This window comes from Trifolium pratense, linkage group LG4 (genome assembly GCF_020283565.1).
Source record: "Trifolium pratense cultivar HEN17-A07 linkage group LG4, ARS_RC_1.1, whole genome shotgun sequence".
NCBI lineage: Eukaryota > Viridiplantae > Streptophyta > Magnoliopsida > Fabales > Fabaceae > Trifolium > Trifolium pratense.
In genome coordinates this window covers 40,884,143-40,898,946 of record NC_060062.1, presented here as the reverse complement: position 1 = coordinate 40,898,946, position 14,804 = coordinate 40,884,143, and the positions used below count along the sequence as shown (strand labels likewise).

The 14,804-nt window shown below is 32.6% G+C and overlaps 3 protein-coding genes across 7 annotated transcripts; 2 read left to right on the top strand and 1 right to left on the bottom strand.

Annotated features, from left to right (window-relative positions):
* Positions 1–1,595: 1,595 nt before the first annotated feature.
* Positions 1,596–3,189, top strand: LOC123924068 (F-box/kelch-repeat protein At3g06240-like). Its single transcript, XM_045976833.1, has one exon. The coding sequence runs from the start codon at positions 1,811–1,813 to the stop codon at positions 2,978–2,980; it is 1,170 nt and encodes a 389-aa protein (XP_045832789.1). The 5' UTR covers positions 1,596–1,810; the 3' UTR covers positions 2,981–3,189.
* A 6,210-nt stretch (positions 3,190–9,399) lies between these two features.
* LOC123923165 (F-box/kelch-repeat protein At3g06240-like) lies at positions 9,400–13,293 on the top strand. Its single transcript, XM_045975832.1, has 2 exons — positions 9,400–10,667; positions 13,123–13,293. Exon 1 carries the CDS (start codon positions 9,471–9,473, stop codon positions 10,611–10,613), a length of 1,143 nt encoding a protein of 380 aa, XP_045831788.1. The 5' UTR covers positions 9,400–9,470; the 3' UTR covers positions 10,614–10,667; positions 13,123–13,293.
* LOC123923166 (ketol-acid reductoisomerase, chloroplastic-like) lies at positions 11,095–13,098 on the bottom strand. 5 transcript variants are annotated; one of them, XR_006814298.1, is made up of 4 exons: positions 12,210–13,095; positions 12,011–12,112; positions 11,386–11,555; positions 11,095–11,266 (listed from the first exon to the last, which is right to left on the bottom strand). XR_006814298.1 is itself a non-coding variant. In XM_045975833.1 (2 exons), exons 1-2 carry the CDS (start codon positions 12,707–12,709, stop codon positions 11,248–11,250), a joined length of 261 nt encoding a protein of 86 aa, XP_045831789.1. In that variant the 5' UTR covers positions 12,710–13,098; the 3' UTR covers positions 11,095–11,247. The 5 variants fall into 5 exon arrangements, 1 of the variants encoding a protein (XP_045831789.1); XR_006814300.1 differs by having other exon boundaries at positions 11,386–12,036; positions 12,088–12,112; positions 12,210–13,076; XR_006814299.1 differs by having other exon boundaries at positions 11,386–12,036; positions 12,088–13,076.
* Positions 13,294–14,804: the final 1,511 nt, after the last annotated feature.

Below are 14,804 nucleotides of genomic sequence, written 5' to 3'. Positions count from 1 at the left end.
AATTTCCAACCCAAAAAAATACTTTTCTATTTTAATTAGGTTTACTTTAGATGAAAGTCATAAAACCTACTCCACAATGTTTTTTTTTTCTTTTACCTTATGCATAAATTAAAGGAATAATTATTTTGATTACCCTATCCATACAATTTAGATTATCAAAATTCTTTTATAAACTTTTTTTATTTGTTACATCTTTTATAAACTTCTATCTTTTCTCTTTGTTACTTAACATCATATATGTACCCACTACTAAATCAAGCGGACCAAAATGAAGAGAAACAACCGTCGCAGAAGTAGAAAACGCATAGAGGAGAAAAAGAAGAAGAAATTGCTGTATCTTCCTCATGAATTAATCATACCAATTCTCTTGAGGCTACCGCTCTCTTGTACGTTTCAAATGCGTTTGTAAGTTATGATTTTCTCTTATTTCATATCCTCATTTTGCAAATTCACATTTTCAATTTTGAACTGACTCCTTGAATTGAAAGTCTTCCTGACAGGTGGTTAGACGGCGGGTTCCATTGAGCAGTGTGGCTAACGGCGGTACAAGTGTAGTGTAGATGGAGAAAGCTTCCGTTTGACGAGGAGCATATCCAAGAATGGATGGACTCACACTTGGGGAAAGATTGTTGTGGCAAATGTGACTGGTTAAGTCCTACATTACTTAGAAAAGTGGAGGTGTAACATTTTATAAGTGAGATGACCGATAAACCTAACACCTTAAGGTTTTGAGTAATAGTGTGGTGTCTTCTTAAGCCCAATATGGATGATCCCCTAACTATCTCTGAACCAACAGAGTTAAAATCAAGAAATTATTTTTTTCTACCCCAACATTAATTTTGAATGAACGAATTTGCTCACATATATAAACTAAAATCCTGAAGAAAAAAATTTGATTACCGGAACACTTTGGAAAAAAGTGTTCTGATATGTAAATTTTTTTTGGTTACCGGAACACTTTGGAAAAAAGTGTTCAGGTATTTAAAATTTTTCTAATTTTTTTTACCTGAACACTTTGAAAAAAAGTTTGTAGATATGTAAAATTTTTCCAAATTTATTTTGTTACCTACACACTTTGAAAAAAAGTGTTCAGATATATAAAATTTTTCTAATTTTTTTGTTACCTGAACACTTTGAAAAAAAGTGTGTAAGTATTGAAATTTTTTCCAAATTTATTATGGAAAAGAAAAACACACACAAGAATTCTTTTTTGACCGACTTGACTTTCGTAGTACATATAGGAAGAGTACTCAACAATGATTTTGTGAAGAGTACGAGAGAAGATTTATTAAATCATTAAAGCTCTACTATATATTTCATTATGATACACTATAGGACAGAATAAGATAATACATGACATGACAAAATTCTATTAGAGAGATATAGAGCGATAATATTTTTATATTCGAAAATAAAATGAATATTTTCGTTATTTTTATATTCGAAAATAAAATAGATATTTTCATATTTTTTATAGTTGTACTTTGGACAAAAAGTTGTCATGTGGTTCATTGAGGGACATAAAACCTTGTTTTTATCATGTCCTTTGCTGCCTAATTTATTCAGTTCCATATAACCTGTTTCAAATCAAACAGGGTACAACAAAATTGTCCAGTCCAGTCCCCTATCTTTTAGCAAATCAAACACACTCATAGGAAGAATACTCAACAATGATCTTGTGAAGAGTACGAGAGAAGATTTATTAAATGATTAAGCTCTACTATATATATCATCATCATCTTAATCAAGTGAAGCAAAACAAAGAGAAACAGAGAAAGAAAACCAATCACAGAGAAGAAAGGCACATAACATGATGGATACGAGGAACACACAACCTTATTTGCCTCATGAATTGATCATCCTAATCCTGCTCAGGTTACCGGTGAAGTCTCTTTTGCGTTTCAAAAGCGTTTGTAAGTTATGGTTTTCTCTTATCTCTGATACTCATTTTGCAAATTCACACTTTCAACTTTCCTTAGAAACGCACACTCGTAGAATTCTGCTCATGCCAACTTCACCTCCTCGTGAATCTCGATCTATAGATTTTGAAGCAGCATCATCACTTGACGATGATAGTGCTTCTGCTTCGCTGAACCCTAATAATTTTATGCCTTTTGAATCTTATTATCGTATTGAAATTATAGGTTCATGTAGAGGCTTTATACTTTTTCACTGTTACAGTGAACGGGGTCAGGACTGGATTTATGATATCTACATATGGAATCCATCTACTGGATTTCACAAAAAATTACCTTTGTCTCCTTTTACTTCCAATTTAGGTAAAGATGACAAATTTTTCTATGGTTTTGGGTATGACCAGTCATCAGATGATTACTTGCTTGTTACAATGTCATATAACGAAGTTAACTATGATCCGCTGATGCCACAACACTTGGAGTTTTTCTCATTGAGAGCTAACAAATGGAAAGAAATCGATGGTACCCAATTCATTTATAGTTATATCAAGGACAATGAACAGCCCGCACCAGGATTTCTCTTTAATGGGGCTATTCATTGGTTTGTTTATTGTCAAGATTTACAAAAGTATGTTATTGTTGCCTTCAATTTAATGGAAAAGAAACTTTTTAATATGCATTTGCCAGATGGTTTTGGCCGTCATGAACCTGAGGATTTTGGTTTGTGGGTATTTGGAAAATTTCTCAGTATCTGGGTGCAGTATTTTGATGATGGTGAGTACGATGAAAATTATAATCGAATAGTTGAGATATGGGTGATGAAAGAATACAAAGTGGATTCGTCTTGGACAAAGACTCTTGTTATTCCTTTTGATCACTATTCCCCAATATGTTCTACAAAAACTGGTGATATTATTAGTGCAAATGGTCTTACTGAATTGGCGAAGTATAATGACCAAGGACAGTTGCTAGAGCATCACTCATATTTTGATGATCGACATGGATGCGAAGTGGCTTTGTATTTAGAATCTTTGCTTTCACTCCCTGACAACGAACAAGCTTAAGAAGAGGACTCAAACAAGAAGTATGACGTTGTGAAATATTAGCCTTCGCGTTTTTCTTGATATTTATAAGTATATTGTATTGTGTGTTTTACTGCTTTTGTAACATGAGCTGTGTAAGCTGATCCAATGTGTCATAAAGCATATATTGTTTAACTATTTGTATTATGCTTATTGGAAATATTGACAACTTTAATTGTTTGTGCCATTCACTACTATTTGTGCATGTTTAATTGGATTGAATTCTAATGTATGTTTTATCACTGCTTGAGATTGTTTTATATGGTAAATTAGTCTCGTGAGTATTATGCTTATATCATGAAATGTTTATTGGTCAATTGTTTGCAATATGGTCTTGGAAATGTTGACAACTTTATTTGTGTGATTCACTGTTATTTGTGTATGTCTAACTGGATTGAGTTCTAATGTATGTTGTAGTCGCTACTTCAATTTTTTTTTTTGTTGCAGTTTATTTGATGAGTTTATGCATGCGTTGATCAAGAGTAAAATCAACATCACATGACTCTTATTGATAGCACTTCATTAGTAATTTGATCATGGCCATATATGTATCTGAATGAAAAAGAAGATTTTGTTTTCTTATTTTAGTGGACTGTATTAACTTTGACCCTTGCCATTTCATTGTTTTAATCCAGGAAAAAAAAATGATAGATTTTTTTTTGTTAAATTGTAAAACATCCACTTGACATTTTCTCTCCTTGAGTTTGCAGAGTACTGTATCAGTAAGAAATACTAAAGAGTTCACTAACTTAATTTTTTGTGCTAATACTAAAGAGTTGATACATAGCTTGTTTGGTTTGTGTTTCTTTTATACATATTATGTGTGTTGTGAAGTTATTTTGATGTGTTCGTCTTCTGGTGCATTTGTTTCATTAAATTGTATAATGTCAATGCATGGGGTCATTAAAATGGATGCTGTCATCCACAGCGCTATTCACAATTTCTAAACCAGCTTCTATCAGTTGTACAAATTTCCAGATCATTCTCTCATATCTCTTGCAAATCCATTAGTTTTTGGAGGGAATTGGAATAGGGTTCATTTTGATTCGATAATTTTGTCAATAGGAAATTGAGCTATTGGATTTAGTTGATTGTGTAATGTATATAGAAGCAGAAGCCAATCCTTGTTGGCTGCTGCAGTAGATGAAATGTGAAGTTGTGGATGATATTCTTTGATCAGCTATGCTGATAAGGCTTAATAATTTGTTACCTCCTGTGGTTTTGTTCTTTCTTATAAGTTTCACTGTTATATGTGGCTGTAGCACAAAGAATGAACAGCAACCTCCTGTAATTTGTCAGAGCATGCATATATGTTTTCAAGGCTGTGGAACTGTGGAAGCAACCTTTTCTGTGATTGAATTACAGAGCCTTATTCAGGCTAACAAGCTTGGCTTTGTCAGGCCGCGGTTCAGGTCGAGCAGCTTTGTGAAGTAGCTCTTCCAAGTTATGATCCTGATTTTTCTCAAACTCTCCTGCTTTAGTTTTACATGATTTACCATGACCGTTGAAGCATCTTTGTGAAGTAGCATCTTTGTGATCCTGTGTTCATTAAAAAAAAAAAACTGTGTGACCCTTCTCTTTTTTAGATTGAACGGATCAAATTTCTTTTATTGTGAAAATGCTGTAAGGTGGTAATCCAAGTGCAGCACAACATTTGAGATTCCATTTGAGACTTGAACCTACTTTTTTATGGTATTGGACAAAACCGTCATATTTGAAAGTTTTTGTCAAAACAGTAAATTACAAAGTTATATATATAAAACTCCATCAGTTGAGTTCAGGTATAAAACTGCTTATGCACTGTGTTCTAAATAGGAAGTAACTGTGTGCATTTGACTTGATAAGTACTTATGCTACCATTCTGAATATGTCCTGCTAATGTCTTAATTGCTAGGACATAAGTCGTCAAATATTGAGGATTGAAACTTCTTTTAATCAATGTGATACTTGGAGGTGTTATACGTCTCTTTCTATTTATCGGGATTTGCATTTTCCTTAATCTTCATATTTTAACTTTTCCACTCTTAGCAGGTCGCGGGAACATTAGTTGTGCTCGACCTATATGTGCTGCCTTGTTATTTAGTTGGTTTAGCTCAGTGTCTGAACCTTTCTGACCTTTTCAAATCCAGTCAAAGGCACAAAAAGGGTAGATTTATATTCTCCTTCCTTAGCCAAGAATTGATGGAGGAAAGAGAAACAACGCTTTTGTTTGATGTTTTTAGTGGAAGTGTGATGTAGATATGAAGTGATTTATGTGATGAATTTGTATTGTTTCTTATGGAATGATGTATGTGGTTCTATAAAAAGTATGGATTTGATGTTTTTAATTTGATGACCAACTGTGTTTTGTTATTTTGGGGGTTAGATCGACGAAACGGAATTGATTGATTATGAAATGAAATAGAAAAATATAATAGTTTGTTCATATATTTAAGTATTAATCTCCTTTATAAATAGGTGTTGAATTAAGGAGCTAAATGAAGTTTATTATTAAGGCTTATATATGGCTGGCATTTCAGGTGCTTACTTGTTGCATAATTATGCAGAAAAAGATAGTTAAACAAGTTTGTTATCAATTTAGAGACATGAAGGCTCAAATTTGATTTGTACTTTTAAGCTGAAATTCGGTAAAGAAGATCATGAAAGCCTAAGTGACGATTTAGACAAAACTAAGATGAAATTTCCATTCTTACCAAATTTCTCAAGCTTTAAATCTCTAATCTGGTTTAGACAATACTTGAGGGCTATAATCAACTTGAAGGTTTTGTGTGTGGGGTTCCATGGAGTACTTATAGTATTTGTTTTAACAGTTGTTTGTGTTAGAAATATTTAAATATACTAAAGTTCGAAGTACACTCACATATTCCACCAATCTCGTATTATTTATAAGAAGAAAAAAAATCACACAAAACGTAATAATCATGTGTTTTACTGCACTTGTGACATGAGCTCTAATATTATGTGAGCTGATCCAATATCTCATGAGGCATATATTATTTAACTATTTGCATTACGCTTATTGGAAATATTGACAACTTTAATTGTTTGTGCCATTCATTGCTATTTGCACATGTTTAATTGGATTGAGTTCTAATGGATGTTTAATCACTGCTTGAGATTGTTTTATATAGTAAATTAGTCTTGTGAGTTTTTGCACGTTGATTAAGATCAAAATCATAATTACATGACTTTGACTCAAAGCACATCATTAAAAAATTTGATCATTGCCACACGTGTTGTTTTTTTAGCAGATTGCACATATGTGTTTGAAGGAAAAAGAAGGTTATGCTCTCTAATGTTGGTGGACTCTAATAACTTTGTCTCTTGTCATTTCTCTGTTTCAAACCACAAAAAAGAGAGGGGAAAAAAAAACCAATGTCAAAGTAGTGAATTATACATAAGCTGTTAAATGAATTTTAAGACTTTAGATCATTAGAAACATCAATCAAATCACCTCATGAACCTAACTAGTTCTACTATAATTACAACTTAGACTTTTCATATGCTATACAATGAATAGAGATCAAAAGCCATCACTGGTATCAGCAAAAAATGCATTCCAGGGTGATAAGTCATTGTTTACTAAAAATAAGTCATACAAGTTCAGGACAAACGGTATAAATTTTTTGTTAAGTTTAACACATGTGCGTGCTCTTTTCTGAACTTAAGTTTGCAGAGTCTTATCAGTAAGAAATAATTCCAGAGGAAGTTGTCTTTAAAAACTATAAAAGAAGTGCTTATTTATTTTACAGTTTTGCATACGTGCTTTATAAAAACTGCCTTTGAAAAGTGAAAAAGGACTAAACTGTGGTTTATTTGTTGGCTGCTGCAGTGGGTGGAATGTGAAGTTGTGGATGATTGTCTGTGATAAGCTATGCTGATAAGGCATTAAGGCTTAATATTTTGTCACATCCTGTGGTTTTGTTCTTTCTTATAAGTTTCACTGGTATGTGGCTGTAGCATAGAGAATACATCAACTTCGTGTCATTTGTCAGAGCATGTATCCATGTTTTCAAGGCTGTGGAAGCAACTTTTTGCATGATTGAATTACAGAAGGCTTTATTCAGGCTAACAAGCTTGACTTTGTCAGACTGCGGTTCAGGTTGAGTGGCTTTGTGAAGTGGCATAACTAAATCAGCTGAGTCCACTCTTAACTTTAATCTTCACACTTTTAACTTTTCCTCTCTTAGCAGGTCGCAGGGATATTAATTGTACTCACCTTCTACGTGCTTTCTTGTTATTTAGTTGGTTTAGCTCAGTGTCTTTGAACCTTTCTGACCTTTTCAAAGCCAGTCAAAAGCACAAAAGGGTAGATTTATATTCTCCTTCCTTAGCCAAGAATTGATGGAGGAAATAGAAACAATTATAGCTTTTGTTTGATGTTTTTAGTGGAAGTGTGATGTAGATATGAAGTAATTTATGTGATGAATTTGTATTATTTCTTATGGAATGATGTATGTGGTTCTATATAAAGTAAGGATTTGATGTTTTTAATATGATGACCAACTGTGTTGTGTTATTTTGGGGGTTAGATCGACGAAACGGAATTGATTGATTATGAAATGAGTTAGAAAAATATAAAGAGATATAAAGAGATAAAGAGTATTAGTATCCCTAATGAGTTAGTTTATAAATAGGTGTTGAATTAAGGAGCTAAATGAAGTTTATTATTAAGGCTTACATATGGCATTTCAGGTGCTTACTTGCTGCATAATTATGCAGAAAAAGATAGTTGAACAAGTTTGTTATCAGTTTAGAGATATGTAGCTCAAATTTGATTTGTAGTTTTAAGCTGGAATTCGGTAAAGAGGATCACGAAAGCCTAAGTGGCGATTTAGACAAAACTAAGATGAAAATTCCTTTCTTGCCAAATTTCTCAAGCTTTAAATCTCTAATCTGGTTTAGACAATACTTGAGGGGATTTCTGCTTTCATTTGTTATTTTTTATTTGGTGAAATGGCATTTTATTTGTTGTCGTCCAGACGAGGGGACTTCAGCTTGAATTTCACTTGTGCTGTTTATGAAATACATGCAGACTAGTGAAAAAAAATTAAGATAAAATATATATGCACCAACGTCATTCAAAAAACATGTATTCCGATGTAAAATTAGTTTGTACCAAAAAATCATATTCATTAAACTCTTTTATTAATATTCCCTTCCATCCTTATTATAAGAAAATGTTTGTTTTTTTTTATTCATAGAATGCTTGATGCATCAGACATATGTCTAGATACATCAAACATTCTATGAATTTAAAAAGCAAACATTTTCTTATAATAAGGACTGAAGAGAGTATTAGAACACCACAAAATATAATATATTGAAAAAAGAACACCACATTACCGTCCCATTTTTTAAACTCGTTAGACGGAACAAACCAACTAATAGTGGCGGTTCAAAGCTTCAATTTAACTAAATAAATAAATAAAGGGTCATGTTAAATAGCATTATCGAACACTAGTTAAGGAAACAATAAAGTTAAGATTGGTATTAAAAATAATATTTTTTTATATTTTATAAATATTAACTACGTATATTTTACGTCAAAAAAAACTACATATATTTTAAAATAAATTTATTATATTTAATTTTTTTAACTAGACGGAGGGAGTATGGAACTAGGGATAGCAATTTGACCCATACTCAGAGGATACCCGTAAAAATTATCCACAACTGGTAGGGTAAAAACCCGCATTATGGGTATGAGCACGGGTAATTATCCGCAAAAATGAACGGGTATGGGTGCGGGTATGGGTACCTTAGTACCCACCCCGCCCTATACCGCATAATATATATTTATTTATATTATTATATAATAATATATGTAAATCAATTTAAAACAATACAACACTATTAAACTATTACATATTTTTCTTTTTCAAAAAAACTATTACATATTTTTAATAAAAATATTTATTTATAAGATAATACAAAAAATAATGTGAATATTTAACATAAATATGAACTTTAATATAAGGTTAGTAATAATTTTGTTTATAATTTTCATGAGTCAATATTAAAATATTTGAAATTTTTTTAATTCTATTAAAATTATATGATATTTTATAATTGATCAATTTATTTTTAGGAAAAATGCGGATTAGAAGTACGGATATGAGTACAGGTATCCATAGAGTATGGGGGACAGGGGCAAAAGTTGTTACCCACGCGTGTGTGAAAATGGATACGGATATTTTTTTTCAATCTCGGGATGGATGTGGGGTACCCATTATCATGTACTCCCTCCGTCCCAAAATATAAGCAAAAGTGAGTCAACAAAAGTTAATGTATCTGGACTAAAATTTACACCAAATACATCAACTTTTGTTGACTAGTTTTTTCTTATATTTTGGGACGGATGGAATATGAAACAAGATGATTTTGTCTATAAATAAAGTCTGAGGGGTACTTTTATTAGAACTTGGAATCTTGTAAGTAAAAATTAGGGTTTACTCTCTAGTGGACCGAAATGAAGAACACGAAGAAGAAGAAGAAAATGAATCCACCGCTTTATCTTCCTCATGAAGTGATCATCGAAATTCTGCTGAGGTTACCTGTGAAGTCTCTTATATCTTTCAAGTGTGTTTGTAAGTTATGGTTTTCTCTTATCTCTGATCCTCATTTTGCAAATTCACATTTCCAACTTGCCTCTGCAACACAGACTCAGACTCGTAGAATTGTGTACCTAGTAAATCATGAACCTCGATCTATAGATTTTGAAGATTCGCTTGACATAGTTAATAATGCTTCTGTTTTACGGAACCTTACATTTGTGCGTCAAGAGCATTTTTCTGATCTTGTAATTAAAGGTTCATGTAGAGGTTTTATACTTTTGCATTGTGGCTCTCACATCGCTCTATGGAATCCATCAACTGGATTTCACAAACAAATACCTTTGTGTTCTTATAGTTTTGGTGCACATCCAGATGATTTATGTGGTCTTGGGTATGACAAATTAAGAGATGAATATTTGGTGGTTTTAATGTGTTGTTATCCCAGATTAGGTGATGTTTCATCACATTTGGAGTTTTTCTCATTGACGGATAATAAGTGGAAGGAAATCGAGGGTACTCACTTTCCTTATAGGAATGGCTCTGATAAGCCCATAGTAGGGTTGTTCTATAATACGGCTATTCATTGGTCTGTTGTTCGTCATGATTTATGGATGCAAGTTATTGTTGCATTTGATTTAATTGAAAGGAGACTTTCAAACATTCCTTTTCCAGATGATTTTGACCGTATGTATGTATCCCATGATTGTGGTTTGTGGGTATTTGGAGAATTTCTAAGTCTATGGGTTATAGATTATCTTAAAAATAACGGTACGGTTGAAATATGGGTGATGAATGAATACACAGTGCAATCGTCTTGGACTAAGACTCTTGTTCTTCCTATTCATTTCATTCCTAGTGAATTCTTTTTCCCTTTATGCTCTACAAAAAGTGGTGAGATTATTGGAACTGATGATGCTTGTGGATTGGTGAGGTATGATGACAAAGGACAGTGGCTAGAGTATCTGTTTGATAGTGACGAGCGAGGTGGATACGAAATGGCTGTGTATACAGAGTCTCTACTTTCACTCCCTGAGCCAGGTGACGGCGAGCAAGCTTAAGAAGATGATGGCTAAAACAAGAAGAATGAGGTTATGCAATATTCTCCTTCACTATTTTGATATGGGTGCTGTTAACATGTGCATACAGGGCACATGTTAACGAGTAATAAATGCTTCTTTATAATAAATGATTCTTTGGTGTGTCCCACTTATTTTACTTAGAAAGAAGCATTATTTTTTTTTACAGTAATTGAAAGAAGCATTATTATAAAGTGTGTCTCATAAATTTCTTTTGACAAAAATACCCTCAATTATATGACGCACATTTACACCCATGTCTGCATCTATACAACTTATCACTATAAGTATTATGATTTTATTTTTTTTGAAACAACACTATGAGTAGTTGAGTATCAAAGCATCAGCTATTTTTTATAGTAGCATCTTTTGCAAAAATAAAAGTGGTTTTCCATCCCTCTTAAGTATTGCTGAATTTTTTTAATTTAAGTAAATAAATTATAAAATCAAAATAAATCAGCAATTCAAATGAAATGATACCATTTGCAGTACAAAATATATCAAAACAGATGTTCAAATATTTAACTAAAATGAAAAGTTCATAAAACTAAATCCAAGGCCTTCATATTTGTGCCTATGCCAACACCAGCCTTCTTTTGAAGTATCATTCAACATACTACATTGCCAATATATTCCTGTTAGAAACACAAGGTAGAAACAACTGTTAATAGCTATGGGATATTCATAATCGTACAAAAGTATATTAAACTAGAAATCTAAAGAATTTAATAAATGAAATGAAAAAAGTATGTACCTAAACTTTTGGAAGAAGAACTGGATTTAAATTTGCATCCTTACAAATTTTATTCTTCTTGTTTGATTGACCAGAAAATTCAGTATTTTTTTTAAGACATGTCACAACATTATGTCCTTCGCCTTTGCAAAATCCACAAGTATTCATGTTGTGTGATAGCTCTTTTCCACCTTTAAGACGTCTTCGTTTGGGACGACCTTTTGTTTTGGAAGGTGGAGGACACTGAACATCAACTTGTTCCTCAAAGACAACGTTGACTTGTTGGGGATCTACTTCATCATCGTCATGTGATGTTTGAAGTCGCCATCGTGACGGCAAGTAGTTAGAAGGGATTTCATGACAATCTTTATGCAGAAAAATACTGAGAATGTGACGACATAATATCCCCCAAAACTCAAAATACTTGCAACTACATGTAGCTATTTTACCATCCCAAAAGACCATGTGTTTTCTACTATTAGCATCTTTATAATAGCGCAACACAAATTTCTTTCTGGTAAGTTTCAATTTTGTCAACTTCTAATACATCTTTTGCCACAATATCATCATCAAAATGTTCACCGATTGTTTCAGAATAACCCTTCTCTAAAGAAATTTCTTCAATTGGATATTCATTTAAATCTACATATATTTTATCGGTACTAGTATTACCTTCATCCATTGTGTTATTTATGGTGCTCACATCTCTAGTACTAGTACTACCTTCATCCATTGTGTTATTTATCATCTACAAATATAAAGAATAAAAAAAATTACAAAACTCTATACATGTTGCAAGTGTTAAAGCATAAAAGGAAGGAGAAAAAAATCAGAAAACAGAATACCTGAGATGCCTTTGAACCATGAAGAAAAGATTGTGCATTTGGGCTTTGAAGAAAAGACAAATCCATGGTTAACACTTCAATTCACCAATGTGTTGTTATTGTTATTGTTGTAAATAAATGTGCAAAGCAGTAGAAGTATAACAGAGACTCTCAGTCTACCACAAATTAGCGGGAAACCGGAAAAATTTAGGAAGAGTAATAGTCACAATGCCACGTGTCACTTTACCAAAAAAAAAAAGTAAATTGATAAACTAGAACCTTTCTTCAGAAAACCCAGCAGCTTCAGCAAAGGAATTGGAACCTTTCCTCAGTCCAACCTTGACCACAATATCAGACTTTGCTTCAACAAGTGAGTCCATTAGATTTTGAGCTTGAGTCAGTCCCTGTGATCCCCAACCAATAACACTAATCTGCTTAATCCCATTGAAATCGAGTGGGGCGGAGATTTTGATCGCCAACACTGAAAAATTGCGGGGATTTTGATACCCAGCCAATAACATCGGCGAAGAGTTAGGGTTTTAGAGATGAGTTTGGAAGAAGAGGAAGATTGGAGTGCGAAGTTGGGAAAGCTTCCGGTAGTGATCGGTTTGGTTTTGATTTCAGAGATGACGGAGATAGCCGGAGAACACGATGTGGTGGCCGCCATTATCAGAGGAAGAAGAAGCTGTTGGGAAACGAAAGAGGGAGAAACAAATAGCGTATCTTTGTGTTACAGGGTGTGAGGGTAATTTTGGCAAAATACAAAATAATGCATCTTTTTTTTATATTTATTAGACTGAAATAAATATCCCTTTTTTTTTTTTTTTTTTGATAAGCAAATAAATTTCCTCTTTTTTCAAAGTAAAATAGGTGGGACCAAGACACATTTATTGCTTCTTATCATGTGCATAAGGTGCACAAGTTAACATTGTCCTTTTGATATTTATATTGTATTATGAACTCTTGGGTGAATGCATTTGTTGGGTACTATGTCTTTGAATGCATTTGTAATATGAGTCAGTATGCCGCATGAGTTAATATGTCATGAAATGTTTATTGGTCAAACATTTATAATATGTTTATCTAAAATGCTGATTCACTGGTATTTCATTTTGTTCTGTAATTTCAGCGGGCACTATTAACTTTGGCCCTTGCCATTTCTCTGTTTCAAATGATTTTTGAAGACTTTAGATCATAAGAAGCATCAAAATCAATTCACCCCATGAATCTAATAGTGCTACTACAGTTATAACTTATAGAGTTTTCATAATGAATAATGATCAAAAGTCATCACTATGGAATAAAAGTAATCATTAATAGCAGCAAAAAATGCAATACCGGGTGAAGAGTCACTGTTTACTAAAAGAAAGTCATACAGGCTCAGGGCATAACAAAAACAGCATAGATTTTTTGTTAAAATTTTACACATCTGTATGCCCTTTCTCAACTTAAGTCTGCAGAGTCATATTGGTAGGAAATACCTCTAGAGGAACAGTCTTCAAAAACTGTGATTATTAAAAGTGTGTATTATAGTTTTGCATACATGCTTTATAGAAACTGTGACTTGCAAATTGAAAAAGGAAAGCAGTGGTTTATAAAAACTGCATCATGTTTCACATTTTCAAACTGCACCAGTTTCAACCGAATTGCACATCTGCGAATCGGACTATGAACCAAACTGAGCTGAACTAGTACTCCTATGAACCGAACCCAACTGTTTTTTGGTGTTGAACTTATTTTAAACAGTTCAAAATCTGATTCTTTGGTTTTTAACTAGTTTAGCAAAGTATAGTCGAGTGCAAAACCTGTCATTTGACCTGTTTAATGATCTGGTTCTGAACTGGTTGTACGCCTCAACTTAAATTAAATGTTACAATGGATGCCGCATTTTTATTCCACTTGAAGTTATTTCCTGGTGGTTGTATTTATAGGTGTTGCGCAAAAGTTTTCATTGCTTCCATCTTATAAACTCTTCGCAAGCTTCCAAAATGACAGCATATTTTTTGAAAATTTCAGAAGCCCCTCCAAAATTGAATGAGTGGAATCTTATAAACCATGATTCAAAGTCATTTAACAAATTTTCATGGGAAAAAAATAATTAAGATTCAGGGTTAGCAAGTTCAATGATATAAGAATGAAAAATTGAGAATAGTGAAAGAAGGAGAATTTTAACAATCTTTTTGCTACATTTCTCAGACACAGGGCAGATGATCTATTTCATTATCTGAGATTCTGAAATAAAGAAAATTGCTGCAATTTGGTATTTGGACTCATACAGTATAGCATATACACAAGACTTGGAATTTGGAATAGAGTAATTGACATGAAAACGGTAGTTTTGATACTTTAACCCATAGGGTTCAAGACTTCAAAAGTGTGTTGTGTGTGCTAATTTAGTGAAAAGGCACAATAGATTAAGAAGCACTAGTATAGTATTAATCCATTTACTAAATGTGGATTAACACTATGAAAGTTACTAGAAGAATCACAATGATCTATACTACTTTTTCTCACAATAATCCTAGGATCTAACTATTTTACACAAATTAAGAAAAAATGATACATAAAAAAATATGATTTTATTAAATTATTCTTAATAACTACTACTCCGGACTT